Genomic DNA, 21,293 nt, shown 5'->3' on the forward strand with positions numbered 1-21,293 from the left:
CGGGCGGCTGAAGCTGACCGCCCGCTCGGTGTGTGGGCCCGCCCGGTTCCTTCCCCTCACCCCGTGCCACGGTTGCGGTCCTGGGCGTCGCGTCTCAGGGGCTTCGCCGTGCCTTTACCGACCAGCAGTGAGGGGCTGTGCCTGTCAGTGGGAGGGATTACGGCCGGGTGTAGTACTTACTCCTCATCGTGTGTCTGCAAAAAATGTGCAGCTCTGAATGAGGTAAACTTTTTCTGGCTGCTCTCAAATCGTTTAATGCTTTTAGCTGTCAAATAGGTTCTTCCAGTAGTAGTGATCTTGGAAACAGCTTTGTTGCTATGCGTGACGTAGAGCAAACCAGTGAACCACCAGCTAATAAAAGCAGGCTGAGCCCTCTGTAGACCCTGGCTTGACAGGTCACTGCAGAGCAGCTGGAAGGAATGGGGCCTAAGCTGAGCCAGCAAATTCGCTGTCTTCTCATTAAGCACAAGTCTTCTCTGTACTCATAAACATCAATCAAACAAGTCATGTACCTGTTATGTAAGTGATTCGAGCTTGTAGAATAAAACTGTCCTGGGCTTCTGTTGCGTAATTTAGTATGTATCCTTCGTTTGACAGCGTATTCCAGAGACCATCTGTGACCGTTTTCAAGATAGTTCTGCTTAATGAGGTTATGGGAGAGAAGGAGCCATGTCAGAAGACGTTGTTACTGAGGCACGATTTTCTCTAAAGACGGTAGCTTTACGGGTATTTCATCTTCCCCTTTCTTGGTATTATTCTCTTCACCAGGTAATATATGCGTTATCTGAATATTGTCACTTTTGATAGTCTTTTCGAAGTTTAGTTGCAATGTTGCACTTGCTCTTCTGTGAATTAGATTTGTATAGAATACCTTGATTTTTAGTTTGTTTAGAACATTGAACTCAAGTTTTTTATGCCTTTTTCTTCTAATAAGCACTTAATGCATCATCATACATCTGTCCAAAGAGACTGCTCTCTCTGCAATGTCTGTACATCTGCATTTTGCAATAGCACACTGATTCTCATCAAATCAAGTCTCAAAATCCTCGAGTTGTCTCTTTTTTTGTAGAATTCTTTAAATATTTAAAAATAAACATAACTCATTAAGTTTTGAGTAGTAGTATTGAGTGTGGCCTTAAATACTTTCTAGATTGCCAGTACCACACCATTAACGTAAATCAAAAATCCTTGTTCTAGCTTTTGAGTCAATTCTGTTTGATTAAACAAGTGGCGCATAACTAAAACAAGGCAGTGATTCCTTAAAAGCAGGCGGGTTTTTAAACCCATTCAGTTATTTTTGCTGGTTTTGTTCGCTTGATTGTTTTCTTTATGGAAAAATCTTCTTCAAAGGAAACCTTAAGGCTCTGTTAATGACGGTAGTTCCCTTTACAGATGTGGAGTGATTTATTTTTCTTTCATTGACATTATAGGCCAGTTTTCACTACCAACATGGAGCGCAGTCACTGAACTCTGGGTGAGGAGAACGTTATGATCTTAGTTTTCAGGTGGACAAAGGCTGGCATTATTGTGAAGCTGGTACTCCTTGTCTGCAGGGAATCATAAGATTCGTCCCTAGAGCACCTTCCTGCCAGAAACAGGAAGGAGGAGCTGTAATTGTGTCATAGAGGTTCAGAGAAGAGAGACGTTGCCTGTAACTACATATGTGATTAATGATAGAGTGAAACAAATCAAAATTACTTGAGAACATACTAAGACTTGAGTCGTATCCCTCAGAGAACAAATTTCTTGAAGAGTGAGCTGTATTCTGATGCCATAATACACAGGAGAAAAAGGGTTTCTAGTTGGCTGTACAAAATGTGGTCCAGTAGATTTTTTTCCGGTCTGTGTATGCTGAATCGTTGACAAGGAAAACTAAAAGAAAATAACTTGTTTATAGTTAGGAATGCAAGTAGTATTTTATTAGGACCCGCTAATATCTATTTTTAAAAGTTCTGCTTTTAAACTCCATGTCTTTAAAATGACTGTATTTTATTTTTATTGAATTAGATGCTCGTAAGCAAAACCTGACATTTTTCATATTTGTAAATAAATGCTTTTCAAAGTTTTACTGCATATAAAACCAGAACGAGATATTCTCAGTCTTAGCTGCATCTGATTATTTTAACTTTTTTTTCTGTACTTATGATCTCTCCACAATTGCTGGTTTCTTTTTTACATTGCAGTATGTTCATACCCTTCCTAAATACCACATGCAACTCTTATGTACAGCTATTAGCTTTCCTCTCCTTGGAGGTTTTCATTTCATTGTTAGTTTATTTATGATCATGTTTGTAGGCAGAGACAAATTTTTTTTAAATCCCCTTAGTTCTTTGGAACTTTAGCATTTAATTCTGTGATCTTGAAGGTTTTAATCTCAGCTATTTAGTTATTAACTCTATTTCTGTGAAATACAAGAGTCTTTCCTAAGTGTGTGTTTGCGCAGTGTTTTGGGGATTTCCTTTTCCTCACAGAGTACAGTGCCAGGTTTTCGGCCTCAGTCGCGATGCAATACCAGTAAGGACAGGGTTCTCAAGTCAGAGATGTCTGACTTGTTGATTGCAAACTTGGTGCAGAGTAAAGCTTTCAATGCCTCTTTAGAGTACATGGCACTGGCAGTATTAACTGATGGCACAGCAGCCAGGGACTGCCAGGGCGCAGTGCTCCTCAGCGCTCTCGTCTGAGGAAACGTGTTACAGAAACACCCTATAGCCCCAAGGACTGCAGATCTGGTTTTCTCCTGGCAGTCTCTTTCTCAAGCAGCATAGATTTCCTAAAGATTTTGTGAATGTGGACTAGTTTCCAGTTAAATGGCTCTTTTCTTCTGTGAATATCTTGCCACTTTGAATTTTATAAAGTTTGTTAATGGCTTTTAATTCCAGTTGCTTGTGTATGTGGTTCTTATTTGCTGATTTAAACATCTATAAACCTATGACTGATCAATATCCAAAATAATACTTAACAATTTTTTAAAAGGTTTATTTAGAGATATATGTTCACGTACACATTCTTCCCAAACTGAAACACTGTGCAAATGTTAGCTTTTGGATCCTCCACTCTTTCACAGTGCAAGAAATAGTCTAGTTGTGAACGGCAAGCTTCTTCTTGGTAGTTTTTTGCTGTTAGAAAATTAATTGAAGTCCTGTATTGTTCTGGCATTAAATAAATAAATAAGTTTGTCTGAAAGTCATGTACTTAGATCCCCATAACTTGTGGATTTGCAATATGCTGTAAAGTTCTTGGAGCTGCAACATGTCTCTCAGTGCAGCCTTTCACTTTGTGGCACCAGTCCCTTTGTAAACTCTCTGACCTACTGGCCATCACACATTTTGAGAATCCTTTAGTCTATGTCCTTGCTGAGAGCTGGTTGTCTCTCAAGCCACGTGAGAGCAACAGCTCCCTTAGACAAGCTCTAGCCTAGGCTGAATGAACACACCAAAAGGAGAGTAGGAGGAAAGGTGGGAGTTAAGGAGCATATATTTCCAGTTAAGTCACACTCTCTTATTTTCAGATAAAGCTTTCCCCTGGGTTAAAGAAGCTTTTCACAGTAACAGCAGTGAGTGCAATATCTGTTATTTTTCTGGCCCATCACTTTAAAAGAAGACGTGGAAAGAAGAACAAGAAAGTGCCACCATGGGAACCAAGTCATCTGGTATTAGAGTGTACCAAAGCAGCTGCATCAGATAAAGGTACATCAAGGAACTCCCAAATGTTCTTCATTTTCTTGGAGGGGAAGAAAAGGGGTGTGAGGGGATGGATGTGCATAATAGTGTGTAGTAGTAAACCAAACTACTTTCCTTTAGTGCTGAGTAGATTTGAATTGTTAATTAGAAATTGTGCAAGTTAAGAACAAAATTACAGTGTCTTATAAATAAGCTCATATTTTTCTCAAAGGTGAAGTTTTAATCATGAATTTGGATTAAACCGTTTTTTTTTTATTAATATGTTAACAATGGGGTTTGCCATTCTTGTGGACATGTCTCAACACTGAGAAAAACAGATTTCACTTTTTATAGAATGGGAAAATAAATCTGGCCAAATGCATGGTTATTGTTACAGATATTTACTGTTCTGATTTCTAGTTTCTCCTGTACAACTGTAAATAAAATAATAATTTTTTGCTTGGATTTTGTTGAGAAGACTAATTGCAATTCTTGATAGATGTTGCTAATGAAAGATACAATGTTTTGGCTCTGCAGCAGCTTTAAATCAGTGTATCTCTTAGGTTCTAGTTGTTCCAGCAGTCGGCAAAACTTGACTCTTTCTCTGAGCTCTGCCAAAGAAAAAGGCTCTCAGCCTTGTATCTATGCAAATGGAGGACTCTTCAGCAAATACTCTGGTTCAGTGCAAAGCCTGACCTCAGTAAGTAAAAGTGCTTGAAGAATCTTGAATATCTGGTTTCATTGAGTCGAAACAACTTTCTGAACAAGCTGTGCAGAAGGCTAGAGATGCTGAGAAGGCCATTATACTTACTATGCAGTAAAAACGGGTTCTAGGAAGATGGCTTGGGTGGTAACATACTGTGGCAGGAATGTACTTTTAAGGATACACTGTATAACATTTCAAAATGTATTGGGTTTTTGTTTGTTTTTTAAGGTTCAGAGTGCCACCTCTTGTCACAGTTGTGCTTGTGCCAATTCTAATTCCTGGGACAAAGCAGATGAAGATGATATTAAGCTTGTCAATATTCCAGTGACCACACCTGAAAATTTATATTTGATGGGTAAGTCATAATAAGAATATTCAACATCTACCAACCATGAATGTAAATGATCTCTTGTTTTTATAGCGAAGTCACACATGGACAATGTTACTGTGACATTCTTTCACAGTGCCCTATTGACACGTGTCTAAGCACATTCTCATAAAGTAATGAAATCTTACTTGATCTAGAGTTATTTTTTCAAATTTTATTTTTTTTATTCCTATGTTTGTAGTAGTTATCAATAAAACTTTTTGAAAGTAAATAGGAAAAAATATATTGAACATTGTTGGTCTAATCATACGGTGAACTTCTTTATCTTATGAAAAAGGCAGAATTTTTTTTTATACTGGGACTTGCCATGTTTTAAAAAACTTGAGTCTCTGCTATAATGATGTTGTTAACTACAGTTTCCTGCGACTGTAAAATATTAATGCATATGGAAGCAGTGTATGATGGAATGGAGGTATTCTTGCTCTCCCCTAGGCATGGAGCTTTTTGAAGAGGCATTGCGTCGATGGGAGCAGGCTCTAACTTTCCGTAACAGGCAGGTTGAAGATGAAGCAAGTTGTGGTTCCATTAAGCTGGGAGCGGGAGACGCAATCGCGGAAGAAAGTGTAGAAGTGAGTATATTCAATGTATTAGATACTGCTGCTGCCCTCACAATTTGTTGCGTTTTGTTACCTGAATCTTTTCAGCTTCTAACTCAAATACCAAAGCTAAGAATGAACTCAAATTTCCAATTTAGTCATATTACATTTAAATGATATCTGGCTTTGTTCCTTTTGATTGGTTGGTTATTTGGAGGAGAGCAGGGTGAGTGAATTAGCATTATTTATTTTTTGGCAATTGCTGTTGTGTCAGTGTTTGCTTCTGGATGGTATTATCAAGCTACCAAGCATACTAGTTCTCTGCACAAAATCCCTTGGGTCATCCCTTTCTCTTATAACTATGTGAGAGGACATCTGCTTAGCAAAGATAAAGGTCCTGGGAAAGATCAATTTATGAATACTCACAAATAATGTGCTCAAACTGTATTTGTATTCCTTTGTTCTTAGGAACTAAATGCTAAAAATATTTTCAAATAAATATACATCTATATGGCTTTAATTATTTCTAGTGCAGTAAACCTCAGAGATTATTTTAAACTATTTTAAAATTTAGATTTTTGCTTTATTATACTAAGTAAAATATGTGTATGTTCAGAAAAGCGTGTATGTTTTGGATGCTGAAGTATTCATCTGAGAGTATTCTTATGTGGTTTGTAGGAAACGAAAATGGCATGGTTTGCACTTTGAAGGCTTAATACTCTTAAATTTTACAAAGGACTCTTGCAGACTGTAAACATACAGAAAATCTTCTAATGTCTGTCTTCTTGCAGGATATCATTAGTGCTGAATTCATTCATAAGCTCGAATCCCTTCTTCAAAGAGCTTATCGTCTTCAGGAAGAGTTTGAAGCCACACTTGGGGCCTCTGATCCTGCTTCTCTAGCTAATGATATTGGTGAGTACTCCTACTTTATATTTTTATTGCTTGTAATGACAACTTGTGGGAGGGAAGTCACTGAAGTAGTCACTGAGTGGAATAATACTTATCAGTAAACAAATGGACAAAAATCAGGTTCTTTACGTGATAATGTTTGATGTAGTGCTTGTATTGTAGATAAGAATGGACTGAGAGGAAATTTTTTTCTTCATGGCTTGTCAGTATACTTGAGTACTTTAATAATACTTCTCAACTTACTAAAGTTTATGTTGACTTGGGTATTTAATATTTATGCAGTAAGAATATATGACCCTTTTTATAGCATGGGTGTATTAGAGCACTTCAAAAGAAGTTTTATAAGTCTTTTGAATGGTCAAACTGAGTACGCATATACTTTTTTTGTAAAAAAATTATGACAAAACAAAACAAAAATAAACCGGAAATACCTAGCCTGAAACAGATATCCATTACATAAGCTCTTATCCCTGCTGATTGGAAGTTGTCACGGTTATGAGTGACTAAAACCAGGATGATAATATGGTAAATACAATGAGTAGTCACTGTCAGACACGTTGATTAAGTACAGATAGTTTAATTATTTTTATTTGAAGAATCAGAGTAAGATGTTCTTAAAGAATGATACTATTGTGCCCTTTCATAATTCAAGATCAAGCATCTGATCTTGAATAACTATCAAAGGCAGAGCATGTTCTGGGATTAGTTTTAGTCAGTAGTCTTGTTTGTTAGGCTTGACTGGCACGAGGTGGCAGTACTCTCATCTGTTAGTCCTCTGTGTTACCCTGCGGCTACTAAATACAGCTCTGAGTAAGGTGGGAATTAAGTTCAGGTCAGAGCTGGCTTTCTGACATATCTACATACACCTGCTAATGTAATTCTTGAAGCAGGGAAGTGTTCAAATGTTTTATTTTGGTGTCTGAAACCATAAGCCCTAAATAAAGTTGCTTTGTATAGCCATTATTAAATTAGGAGTTTATTTGTAATTTCTGTCTTCAGGCACACGTAATAAAATGGTATTCAAAGGACTCAGTCTTGTATTCAGTATGTTTAGTCATTGTTTTTCTTGGTTACCCTGGAAGTATTTTGAATAAATATTTTTTTTTTTTTTTAGATGTTAGTACTAGATTCATGTTTGCCAAGATTCTCTGAGAATTTAATTCCTTTCAGGTGTTCTTTATAGAAATCATTTGTGATCTCTTGAGTAGATGTCTGTTACTTTATTAGGAATTTTATTTGTGCTGGTCCAGATAAGTGAGGAAAACAAGGAATGAAGTGGTTTAGTGAGTGGTGTTTTCACTGTTCAGAATTTGGAACTTTATCATTATTGTCTTGAATTTGTGGCATGGACAGCAAATTATATATATGTTAAAGGATGCTTCACTTTTTCAGAATATCTTGGTAGTGCTTGGAAGATTTAACGCAGAGGATGTTTGTAATCAATGTTTGGTATAAAAACACTTCATCACTCAAAATTTCTCAATTTACTTTCCTATGGGATATAGCACTAGCATATATGAGCATAGCGTATGAATATTGGAAATAGGATGTTTTTGAGATTGACAAGTTTTTGGTAACTTCCCTGACAGAGACAGAAAAGTATGTTTGGGACAATCGTAAGGGCTCTCTTAAGGGTTTATTTGCACCCCTCCCCTTTCTTTTATTATTTTTTATTTGATAATCTAGTGAAAGAAAATGAAAGCTGTATCAGAGTTCCCTTTACTATCCCCAAATGTACATGTTAACGTGTACACTTCTATTCAAAGCTTCCTATTACTGTTTTAAGAAGTAGCTAGTGTAAACATAGATCACTTTTCTTTTTGTGTGTGTTCACTCACATGCACATCTATTAACAACAACAGGAATGGAAGGGTTGAAGAGTCACACGGATAAGCAAGTTGAAGAAAACTTTGAAATCCTAGTGGCCAAAAGAAATAAAGATAGTACACCATTCTTTAGTAAAGATGAGAATACTATTCTCCTGCAAAATACAAATCACAGTTCTGAACAGAAACAGAAATGAAGGTGCCTCTGCTCTGTAGGAGTGTACGTCATTTGTGGCAAAGAGGCAGCATCTGCTAAATCAGAAACAGTAGTCCTGAATGAGTTGTACTCAAAGCTTCTTAAAATCAGCTAGGTAAGGAAAGCACCCTAATCCATCATTTACTATCCACTGATCCTGGAGAGTGGAAAATGCTCCAAATGATTGGAAAATAACGAGTTTAGTTCCAAATCGTAAAAACACCTCAAAACTCCAACACCCAAGTTAAGTGTCATGCCTGTGAAATACTAGAGTTGCTAATTTGCAGTGGTATTATCACAGACAACATGATAAAAGGTGTAATTATTGTCGATTGATACGGTTTCATGGTAGATGGTTTTTCTTGGACTGTATGTTTTTGAGAGATCTGCAGTTCGGTGGATTGATATAGCATGCTTTAGAGGATAATAATTAGGTCACTGACATGACCGTTTGTTTATACCTCTGCCCACTGTTAAGGGAAAGGTTTGCTTTTTAGGAAAGATGTTTGGTCAAAAGCTGTAATTTTATCAACTGTGTAGTTGATGATAAAATCATTTGTAGAGCTGGAAGTTGATAAATTATAATTTATGGCATTAGATCACTGAATTAGTGAAAAGGAGAGGTTAGTAATACGAAGCTGAATTATCTGTGTAAATAGTTACAGTCTAACAAATTACATTTGAATCCAGGCCGGTACAGATTGTACATATAAATGAGAGATTTTAGAAGAAAAATAATCAACATTCTTGGAATGCATTAGGAAAATTACACATCACAGTCAGTGTAAGTTGTCAGCACAGTGGTGTAGAAAAAAGACCACTGCTAATCTTTGGCTACGTGAAGAGGACAGCATCAGCACAGAGGCAGAGATACAATCTTAGGTTTGTATAGTTTTAGAATACTGTGCCCAGTTCAGGTTTTTGTATTTCTGAAGATACAGAAATACTAGACAGCTCAAAACCAGCCATAAAAATGATCCATGTTTTGGAAAAACAGACTGATCTGTGGTTTAGGTTATGTATGCCCAGCTCCTTACTGAAGAAAATACGGAGAGGTGACTGACTTGTTCTGAATAGCTATCTACACATGGAAAAGGTATGTGGTGCTGCTGTCATAGTCATAACTAGATCACATTTCTGTTTGTTCAAGTGAAACAAGTTCAGTTCTGAACTAAGTTGCCTCTGAAACGTGTTGAGGGTATTTCAGTGTTTGAGACAAAGCATGGTATTGGGGGTTTTTTTTAATGCTATTTTGAGGGATGTTTTTATTTCTCTTTGGGAGGAAGAGATAGACTTTGGGGTAAATGGTTATTGTGATCTTTCTGGCATTTAAGTATTTCCCCTTATTACTTCTATTTTTATTTCTTTTGTGGGCCTTGGAGTGAACAAGAAAAAGTCTTTGTTGTCTGTAATAGGTTCATAACACTTGCAGCTTGTCAGAATGCTTATAACCAGCTCTTCCACTTCAGGGTTTCAACTGTTGACCCACAATGATAATCAGAATATGTTTTGCATTGTTTTTGCTCTGATACACATGATAATTATGTATAGTTTGTGGATTTTTCTTTCTTTTTCTCTGTGAAGCGCTTGAGATTAGCCACAGCTGGAGACAGGGTTCTGACAGTTGAACAAATTTTGTCAAGTGTCATCAAAAAACTTGCTACGTAAATGTCTGACTAGCACTATTTATTCAGAAACTCTGGGTTATAATGAGCTCCAGATTTGGTCAGGAAGGAAACACATAGGAGGAAATTTCCATCAATTTCTGGTTTTCAACTTTCTCTGTAAAATATTCTGTCAATATTGTGGGGCTCCTGAAACCACTCTCTCCCCTACAATGTCTACTAGTCACAGATGTTGCACCCTCCCAAAACCTTTAAATGTTATTCCTCCCAAGTCATCATTTCTCTCTACCTAATCAAATTAAGATCCTAGTGCTGCCGTTGATCAGTCATACCACAAACTTGTTTTTCATTTTGTGATCCCGCTTACTAGTTGAATAGGTTGGCATGCTAAACTGTTTGCCAGCCAGCTTTCAGAAACCGCCTTCTGGAAGAGACTGGGGTAACGTGCTACAGGAGAGAGTGAGGAATGAGTTACCTGGGTCCTTGCTGGAATACAATGGCTTGTTACTGCAACCACTGTCTTTGGTGATGTGGCCTGAAGTGCTTCTCTTCTATCTGCCCAGACAGATAAAAGGTGACTTGTCAGAGCAGGCAATCGCTTGGAAGTGGTCACTGCCGTAGTCTAATTGCCTTTTGTTTGATAACACCTCCAAATGCCTTTTTTTTCCCCCCTAGTCATACGTAAATTAAAAAGTTGCAACTCTGCAAGCTATTGTTGAGTTGTAAACAGTGAATACAGCCCTGGAAAAGATTTGTGTTTTATGTAGAAGAAATGACAGAACACAGTTGTGTTTGTTGTTGTTGCTGGACTTTTAGAATTATCATGTAAACCAGCAGGCTAAAATAAGACTTCTATAGCAGAAATATTTCTGGACATGAAATTAAAATAAATACGTAGGGCTAAACTGCTGTTGTTTTTATCCTGATCCTCTTAGAAGTGTGAAACAACACGGGAAGCGAGGAGGGGAGTCAATTGGCAGAAAATTGTGAAACAAAATATTCATCATGTCGTTTCTGAGTGGAGAATGTGAGGGGGTAGAGGGTTAAAAGTTTTCAATACTTTCTGTGGTCTGTCCTTGAAGAAACGTACCTTTTTTTTTTTTTCCCCTTTTCCTTTTAGATCTTTTCTAGCAGACTGAAATGTTAGTCAAGTTAACTTGGGAGGAACGCAAAGAGTTAGAGAAACAATAGCTTTACTTATGAGCAGTATTGCAGGTCAGAGGGGAAAATTCTCAAATTGTAGGGCTCCTTGTCAGTACCGAATTCCCAGTACTTCATATTATTATTTTGATTTCTATTGTAAAAAGGAATGCTGGCACTCAAAACTAATGGTGACTTGCATACACTGGCCCTTAAACTTTTTGGTAATAAAATCTATGCATGGATTGCACTTCTATTTTTAAAATATTTACTTTATGGTTTATATTAATTGTACAATTTAAAACAAATGAATTGTTTGAGCTACTGCAGTAAAAGGTCTCTCACAAAGGTCTGTGTTGCTGGATGGTTTTGTTGGAGAGTTTGTCTGTTTCTTTTTATTTTCTTCTCACACTCAAAGATATGCCTGGCATTTTGGAGAGAATAAGCACAGCCTTTAACCTAGTGACAAAACTCTTCGGAGAATGCATTTACATATTAGAAATCTTCTTTCCAGCTGTGCTTAAAACAGACAAAAAAAAAATCTTTGCATAATCAATGAAGCCGTCAAGCTTTTTTTTTTTATATTTTATTAACTTAGACTTCTGTAATGTTTTACTGTCCATGGAGTAATATCTAGGGTCTGTATTTTCCTTCCTGCCTTTGAAATGTTGATGGAAGAAAATATAGTTTGAGAGTATTACTTTTTATTTGGTTATGCACAAGAAATGTTTCTGTTTGTAATTCTCAGGCTCCAATAAGAAGGTGAGCAATTTAAAATAATTCACTTAAGTGTGCTGAAGTAGTGCATACTATAAAATAAATTCAAAGTAGCGTAACTTTTTATGATAGCTTGAAAATTTTTATTTGCTCTGTGTTCCTTGAACATAAATTTGCATTAAATAATTTCTTCATTTCTTGGAGAAGGACAACACATTTTTCTAATGGTTGAACCAGAATTGAAATTACAACAAACAAAACCAATAGTTTTGTCAAGCGTGGAAATATATTAATCCCAAGATGTGCTCCTGTAAAGGCAAGAAAACAGTATTGCTGAGTCTGAGGAAAAGACTAGAAAAGTTATTCCAGTCCTATTTTTAGAAAAATAATGCATATTTTGCACATAATTTAGCTATTGCACTTTGTGCAAGTTTGCTAACTGCTTAAGCTTACTGCAGCTTACTGTGAGGTCTCTCATATGGGAATTTATTGCTTCAACTCCTTATTTTGAACTTGCTATAGATACTCAAAGGGCAGATGTTTGCATTATAAAATACGTCTTTTACTGTCAATAATATTTAAGACTTTCCTTTAAAGAGATATTTGTCCAAGATTAATAACACTTTCTTTCTAAATTACCTTCAGCAAAATTCTTTACTGGAAAGCACCTAAGCACAATGTCAAATAGTAGCGTAAGATTGTTAGTTAAAAGTTCGACTTGAAACTCTAAACAAAAATATTTCTGTAAATGTTATGTCTATGAAAAGATTCTAATGCTTGGCTTTCTCAGTGACACTCTTAATTTTGGCAATACTATACTAAAAACACAAAATAGCTTTGCATGGACCTGCAGAGAAATTACTGGTACTGAAAAAGATCAGTATTTGATAATGTTTATGTTGGTATTTAATAATGGAGTCTATGATCATGTGTATTCTTAAAAGCTGAAGCTTAAATGCCATTTAATTGCTTAGTAAAATGGATTAGCTGAATTTTTTCAGCAGTGGCTGGCTCAAGGTAATGTGTTTTACTGTACACTGAACCAGCACTGGAGAACTCAAGATCACTTATTGTATGTTAACTTGAGGGGTGATGTGGATAGAAATTTCTGAAAACACGTCCAAAAAGATCAGAAATAAAGTCTGTTTCTGATTTTTTGAAGACCCTTGTTATTATTTGCCCAATAGCTTTCTCTTAGATCCAGCCATGAAGGCTATTTATACACCTTGTTGCTTTCCCTTAAATGGCAACCCTGAAACCTGTCTTCTTTCTGTCCACACCAAAACTCCTGTTTAAGCCCTGGTCTCTCTCGCTTCTTGATTATTGCCACATTCTTGTGTCTTGCTTTGTCCATTTAAAACTTCTTCTCTCACATGGACTTAACTGTTGTTTATGAAAATCACCTTTGCTCATTTTTCTGACCAGATGATTCCTTTCCCTTAAGCTGTCGCTCTTCCTCAGGAGCTTATCTTCAAATGAAATACAAGCTATTCCTCATATTAGCTCTAAAGACTGCTTATAATTGAGCCACAATCCACCTACCTGATGTAATTCCCAAACTTTGTTCAGTTTGCTGTTCCTGTGCTTCCCTGCTCAGGTCTAATGCAAAATCCGTCTGCTGCTTCTCAGCTGTTACTGCTTGTTCCTTACGATATGTGAGCAGCTGCAATTGTCTCTTTCTGCAGATCTCTTAGCATGAGTTTTTCCTGGTTCCACATAATTACCTGGGCAAACTCTAATTGCTTTCTCCCTCTTTTTTTACTTTCTTCTTTGCCCATCATTTTTAAATCCCTGATTAAATTGGGGAAATATGATGAAGTTGTTCCAGTTCCTTACATGAGTAAGGAATATTTGTACAGCAGTTTATGTAGTTAGTGCCCCACAATACTACTCAGGTAGGACTAGTTAACATGTGGTCTGTTATCTGTGTGTTTATCGCTTACCCCACAATAGTGAACACACATGACTAACACTAAAGGCATAATTTTTTAGTGTTTCTTTCTCCATTTTAATAAATAGCTTCTCTTTTTTTTTTTTTTGAAACTTAAAAAAACCCCATACAAATTTACCTTCTTTTTGTAAAGGAAAGTGGTCATTTTCCCCATACGTGAGGGCTTGATTTCGTTTTGAATATATTTGAAAAGCGGTGTAAGTGCAAAGAGCCTTCCAAGGGCAGGAAATTGCCTTCTTTTTTTCCCTCTCTTCTCACGTGTTCTTGTGGTATACTCTTAACAAGTTAGAGTTTATAAATTCTTTTTCTTACTAAAAAGGATGTATATACACTTAACTTTTATGTGTTTATATATATTGTGAGTATAAATGTTCCAGAGGCAGGAAAAATCATACCAGACAGATGGCAAGTAGTGAGGGTGGGTAAGTGTTTATTTTTCTGGCTAGAGTGTCACAGTGTGAGGTTATATAAACTGCTGATCAAGAACATGTTTTGGCCCATAGGGCTAATTCCTGTTTTAAAACAATTTATTCTTGTGTTACAGTCTATTTTTAAGAGATGCTTGTCTGAAACATTCTTGGACAAATTAGAGAGCCAGAATGGGGTGGGGGAGATACAGACAGTGATAGCTGAGAGTTTCAAAAGACTTCCAAGGTAATCTCTTAGCTTGGTAGCTTAATCTTGAAAGTGCAGAAACAACATTTGAGCTTTTCTGATTGCTTTGGAGCACAATATCAGAATGGAGTATTAACAGAATCATATAGAATCCGCAAATGTAGCTCTCTGCACTGTGGTTCCTTTATTAATTCAGTAGCTCAGTGAGGACTAAGAGAGATAAACTTCTGTCTGCAGTTTATTTTCAAGAGCTTAAAATGAAAACGTATCTGTGTGTACACATGCAAATACTAACAACTTCTCTTAACCAGTGTGTCTGCTGAGTTTAAGTCTTGCTACTTTCTAAATCAAAGGCTCTGACCCATCAGCCTGGCATAAATGGCTGTAGCATATCTAAATAGCACAGTCTCCAGTGATTGCTGTTTACTGGGCTTGTTATTCAGCGCTAGCCATACCCCATCACGACAGCAGTACTCATTTATTTACCAGGCATATAGTTTGTGGCGTGTTTTTAATTGTTTACCCTATAGCTGGTAGGCTCAAGTGGCTTGTGTAAGCTTTTCATTCCTAATATTTTACAATTTTCTTAAACTTTTGTTTCTGCTTCAGATGTTTCAAACTTGAACCTGTATGTGGGAGTAAATCTGTTTTTATGGAAAGTTATAGCAAAAGGGCCTGCGAACAATAACAGGAGAGTAAAATTTATAATGTATATGTCATTTTTCTCTCATGCATGTGTATTTATGCAGTTCATTACTAAAACTTAGAAAAAATAACTGTTTGAGACGTTTCATCTCCCTTTTGATGACTTTTTTTTTAATGCAAGTTACTGTCAGTTCTCTACTTCTTTGTGGGATATCTGGTCTGTGCACTATGTCCCACCTTACGGAATAATACTGTTTGTAGCAAAGTGCTGTAGTGTAGCTGATTCAAGAGCACGTGTCAATCACACCAGGCTTTCTTCTCTCTACTGCTATTTAAAGCTGCCCTTGTCCTACATGCAGATATGCTGCAAGTATTTAAAGGTAAACATGTACATATTTCCAGATAGCTTAAATTATCTACATTCTTTAGTATTCAAGCTTTGCTTTATTTTACTCTAATTTACCACAGATAACTAATACATTGACTGGGTAGCAACGTTAACTACAACTGTTTGAGTAGCTGCTAATCAGTGTCCAACTATCTTCTAGGGCCAGTTTGCACTCATCATTACTTACATAATTCAAATAGTAGTATCTTGTTACGAATGCATTTAGCAACCTTTAGAGTGTTATTAAATTGGTTTTTTGTTATAATTTGGTAATTGGTGTTATTTAGTAAACTAAAGGCCCAGAGGAAGAACTCTTCATTCAGTACAACTTGTAAAGGATTCTTATCTCATTCTTTCCATCTCTTGGGGCAAGTGGAATGCAAGCAGGCCCCATCAGTAGGACACTTAAGATATTCTTTAAGTCTTACTGTTTAAAGTTAAGCATGTGTCTTGCTAATTTAGGTTCTTAAACTATGCTGTGCGCAGCTGGCTTTGCAGAAGCCAGTCACATTCCTGAGCTGTTTCACTGGAGTCTGCAGAATTCTGTAAAACAGTTCTGCCCTGAAAGTCAAGTGAAGACTAGGATTATTATGTTCTCCCTGCACAGTTTGCCTGTGTCAGATATGCTAGAGTCTCCATTCTGAGTACATGGGCCAAATCAAATACGTCTATTTGCATCTTTTAATGTTTATTTTACTGAGGGTCACCAGTTGTATAGTTTGTTCTATCTTTCTATTAATTCCAGGGATAGAAAGGTATCAGTCTTCCTTTTCTGATACTGTAAGCGGAATTACCAACTGCTAGACAGTATATTTTTCTTTTAATGGAAGAACAAATTAATATGCAGGTTCCTTTTGTCTCTCTGTCTCACTTGCTCTGAAATGTCGACATCCCTGAAGCATGATACACTGGCTAAAGAAAAACCTTTACAGCAATCTTGTGTTTAAAATCTTACTTTGAAGAGATTATGTTGGACGGTCCCATGCCCTTGCACTGTGTCCAGCAAAACAATCTATATGCTAGTGTACTAAACTGTTTACTCTTTGTTATATATGAAGAAAAAGGAAATTAGGAAACTTTATAAAGCAAGTTTCAGGAGCTGAACAATTGCTCATTATTCTTGTCCTTTTTCATCACTGCGTGTGCTGCTGTGGGCTTTTCTGTGAAGAGCTGCAGAGCAGGAAAGCCAAGAAGGTGATGGCGAGCTGCCTTGGAAAGAAGCAAGGGATGCTACTAGTAACATCTTGTAGACATCTTGTTTTAAGTACCCACTGATTTCAGTAGATTTACATAGATGTAGTAGAACTGAGGCCAAAGGGATAAATTCGCTTACTTTTAAGACTCCTCTCTGAAGTCTGCAGAGAAGCCTTTTCTACCTAACCTGCTTATGGAGGCCTCTGGCATAGAAAGTGTGTTACAGGAGCAAATTCAAGATGGGTAAGCCTCAGAGTTAGCTTTGTACTTCCTTATTCTCTAAATATGACATTGTATTTTGAATCTGCTCTGCATCACAATGATTTAACATACTATCACACTGACTGTGGTTGAAGAGACCATTCCATTGTCACTTGTATGTGTCTGTGCAAAAATAGCGGTAGGTTGTGCTTGGCTTTAGGATATGAAGAACTAAGAAAAGTCAGTGACGTTCTAAGCTGATGACTAAAGTATCTGGCAGTCTTCACAGTGCTGTGCTATAAATCTGCAGTGGACAGCTTATGTTTTAAAAGAAGCAGCACTGGAATTCAAACTAGATTTTGCAGGGGACAAAATAGATGGGATGCTTCCTGAACTACAGCAGAATGGAGTACCACTATGAAGAGCACAGTGACAACTTTGTGTCACAAATCCATCTAAATAGCCTCTGTCCAGATCAGACAGCTGAGCAAACTTGATTGCTGAATCTTATTTCTTAAATCAAAATATGAGTACGGAAACTGTTACCTAAACTATTAGGCATAAAAATGGAATAAGGATTAAACTTTAAATCAGGGAAGATCCACTGATTTTTAGCTTCAGGGCAAAGAAAAGTTGCAGAAAACCGTTTGTAAACATGGAACCTTATAATGTGTGGTTACAAATAATCAAAGTTTACATTTTCAAAGAAGCAAAAAGCTGTATGACAGGGAGGAGCCTAACTGACATGCAGCTTACACAGGGGATATACATCCCGAATCTGTTTCAGGATCACATATCTATGTCAAGCAGAGAGGCAGAGCAGTAAACCAGAGAAGCGAACATAGGCATACATGCATTTTGTGTTTACTAAGCCGATTTCTCAACTGTCAGCAGTATGATGTGTTAGCCCAGGTTATAAAATACATATTAGATACTGCTGGATTTTGTTAAAAGTCAGATTTCAGCAATCTAGCACCACACTTGTTTACTCTGCCTCTTCCTTGAGATTTGAATTGCAGAGTTTCTCATGGTGAGGTCTTTCGATTTGTGATTTTGGTTTTATGATGCCACAGTGATTCAGGGTCAGCCTTCACAGGTTACATCCTCTATAACAAAATTATATTTCTAGCCTTTTGGTCATTTCTTTGCTTAAAAATTACAAATATCAGAAAATACGCCAATTCAGTTACCAAATTTGTAGAGGAGTTGGTTAGCAGATTTAAATGTTGAAAGAATCATTTGGTCTATCATCATTCTAGAATATCAAAGCTATGTAATATTCCCTAATATTCTTGAGTTGTCTCGTGTAGCTGTGCCTATGGATTGCAGGAAATAAATTACACTTAAATTTCTTTTTTAGTTATACTTGATTTTTACTTGGAGATACTTATGCACAAGTATCTTGTGCTGTCTTTTGGTAGATGAGTGCAATCAAGGTGCTTGATTTTACTGTTCTAGAATACAAGAGCATTAGCAGTGTTGTTCAGTTTTATACATCGTTAAACATGTGGTGCTCAGCATCTAATACAATTTTATGGAAAAAGTATCCTCAAGGTCTGAAAATAACCAAAGTATTATAAACATCCCAGAAATTGCTGTTACTTCTTTCCAAAGTATGTGGAAAATCTCTTGAAGATTATGAGGTTATTTTAAGTAATTGGCATCTTTTTCTAGATGGCGAAACTGAGTACATCTCAGTTTTCAGGTGGATTTTATTGCTTATGTATGTAAACTTAATGGATTGCACAATTTTAACCTGCGTTCTCTACTTATTTACATTTAAGCATGAAGAATCTCTTACTGTCATCTATGCTTTTAATCAGCTGAATTCCATTTGCCTGAAGAATAACATGAAATTAATAAATATAACACACGGTGTGAATGAAAAACATCTGTGTTTTGCATAATGCTAATTAGGTGAGCATCCAATGTCTTGGAAAATGGGCCTTTTTATACCTGGGTGAGAGTATTGTAGTGGAAGGCTTTTATGTAGACCTTGAATAATACAGCTGTACTTGGAAATAATTATGAAAGCTCTGTTAAGTCAACTTTTACTGTGGAAGTAAGATTCGGTTTTCTATTTGCACAAAAGAAGATTATTCTCTGCATGAGAACTAAGGTATTTGTCAAGGATGTAATGTGAAATATCAGCAATTAGCTCAGTCAAAGTGTATCTTCAAAAAGGTCTGTGACTACTAGGAGGAAGATGAAGTGGCAAATACGAATTACTTGGTGCTGTCCTACACTCCATTTTCACTAGTCGTTTGTTTCCGTTAGACGTCCGCTTTGGTTGCTGAGTTCCTAGTCAAATACTGGTGAGCAGAAGCTGTGTGTTCACCACAGGGGCCTGCTGCAGGTGTGAGCACATACTGACAGCCAGGTTGGATGATCGTGCAACACTAGAGCATCTTTTTGTGGGTTTGGTGGAGGTGGGAGGAGTGTTGTTTTGGTTTTTTTTAAAGGAATTTGTCACTTCAGTTTGCATCAGAGTGGTCACAGCAAAGAACCATTAACTCGTGATACATGCTGATGTACTGGTAGAGTACAAGATTTGGTTAGATATTTTTAACAGACACTGACCTTAAATATATTTTTATTTTGAGTCAATAACTGCTTTGTTTATACAAAGTGAGGTGAGATGTCTCCCACTGTAGGCACTTTATCTGAATCCAGATACTTGTGTTACTGGAGTATGTAAACACGTAATTTAGCTGTTAAATCCAGAATGGCCTATGTGGACACCCCGCTCCACTGTTGGCTTGTCTTATTTAAGCTGTAGCTGTACAACCCAGTCATCAGAAGGTGCCCTCTGAACACTGGGATTGTTTTGTTTGTATAAATGCAACATAAAGTAAAATTCACTGATTTGTAGGTGCATCTGGTAAGACTTCACGTAATCCATTAGTAGCTACTTGATAGGAGTGATGATTTTGTAATGAATATTCAATCAACACCCTTAGAGTTATGACTATTTATAAACGTAAATAAAGCTGCTTTTGGATGCTTCAGCAAGTGGTGACAAACCACTGTGCTGCTTCTGGTTAGACAAACTAGAAGACTGACATGTTCTCCTGAAACTGTGTTATGTAATAATTTTGTTTCTGTGCTCTCTGAGCTTGGTTATTGTAATTCCTTTGTCTAGGCATGGAGCCACACATGCTAGGGGCCTGACTAGCACGTAACCCAGCGGCTGGCCGTGTTGTAGCCTGGCAGAATACTGGGACCCTGCAGCTCCTGGGGTACCCTTACTTATCATAAGTGGATTCCTTTGCAAGGTTTTCTCCTCTTCAGAGTCTATGAGGTCTCTCCTTTCTCATCTTACTTTCCTGCTTGTGATGTATTACTGTGCTGCTCTTCCAGTGAAGCGGGAGGGCTGGAGAGAATAGGAAACCATGGCTTTAATGGTGTCACTCAGAACTAAATTCCTTAACTACCAGTGAGTTCTTTGCCAGTGAGTAAGTGCTTTCCTTTTTTAACTGCTGCACGTAAGTGTCAAACTCACTTGCAAAGTCATGCCATATTTCATTCACGGTTGGAGGGAAGGCTTTATATAAAGGCTCTTCAGAATTTTAAAACATTATGTGAAGGTGAATACTTCCCAATTGTGAATACTAGGAAGTTAATTTGTGTGCAGTTCCTCCTCTAAGGTCAGATTTTGCTCTGAGAGTTTAGAGGGTTAGTTTTGTGGTATGTCTTACCACACAAACCTACCAGAGAACAGACATGTAAATATTCTGGATGAATACCCTGTGAATAGATGTGAAAGCACCTTTGTTCTGGTTTAGGGATTTTTAGCTTGCTTAGTTTCAGATAAATAGCTGTCTGCAAGATCTTGTAAAGCTTGTAAAGGATTAATTTCACAAGCTTTAGCAATAATTCATCCTCCTTTTTTTTTTTTAATACCCTTAATCTAACTTCAGAAGCACGTATGGATTTTAAGGCACTGCGGCCATGGGTCTTAATGGCAATTACTGTTGTCAGCATCAAGTCTGAAACTACTTCATCCTCTTTACAATTAAAAAGGAACCCTAAATAACTCCTTGGCTTCTCAAATAAGTAAAGTGTATTTGAAGATCACACACTCACTAGTATTCCTTTCCTGAAGGTATTAGACTACATAAGGACTAGAGATGAGTGTATGAGCAGTTGCAGGCACTGGTGGGTGGGTTCCTCTTGCAGCTGTTCATTCCAGGAGTCTCATTGTGCTGCTGTCTCTTTTTTTTTTTTTTGTGTTCTTGTGTCTAAGAATGTTCTCCTGGTACTTGCATGGTATGTACTCCAGCTGTAATTTAATTTTCACCCGAACTTTTTCATAATGGTGTGCTCTCTGCACAGCATTGGGTATTGATAAGCACCTGCTTGGCCAAGGGTATTTTAGGGTACTAGGGCGGTGGTGGCTAGAAAGTCAGAAATAGCTGACAAGGCTGTTTTGTTTTCTTGTGGGGGGGGGCTGCACTTTGTGTGCACATATCACTTGCCAAAGGTATTATTTCACTCAGCATTATCAACCATTTAAAATTCTTTTTTCATCATAACATGCAGATTTTGTGCCTCTTTTGTAGTAGTGAGAATTTTCTTTGAATGAAAATACAGA

The 21,293-nt window shown here is 37.0% G+C and overlaps 1 protein-coding gene across 1 annotated transcript in view; it reads left to right on the forward strand.

The window, feature by feature from the left end:
* Window positions 1–669: 669 nt before the first annotated feature.
* FAM73A (family with sequence similarity 73, member A) overlaps window positions 670–21,293 on the forward strand; it is a 36,243-nt gene continuing 15,619 nt past the window's right edge. Inside the window, exons 1-6 of the mRNA XM_010139335.1 lie at window positions 670–768; window positions 3,509–3,686; window positions 4,223–4,359; window positions 4,594–4,720; window positions 5,186–5,322; window positions 6,081–6,204. Coding sequence (XP_010137637.1) covers window positions 670–768; window positions 3,509–3,686; window positions 4,223–4,359; window positions 4,594–4,720; window positions 5,186–5,322; window positions 6,081–6,204 — 802 coding nt within the window. The remainder of the gene's footprint in view (window positions 769–3,508; window positions 3,687–4,222; window positions 4,360–4,593; window positions 4,721–5,185; window positions 5,323–6,080; window positions 6,205–21,293) is intronic.

Source organism: Buceros rhinoceros, unplaced genomic scaffold (assembly GCF_000710305.1).
Source record: "Buceros rhinoceros silvestris isolate BGI_N320 unplaced genomic scaffold, ASM71030v1 scaffold13627, whole genome shotgun sequence".
NCBI lineage: Eukaryota > Metazoa > Chordata > Aves > Bucerotiformes > Bucerotidae > Buceros > Buceros rhinoceros.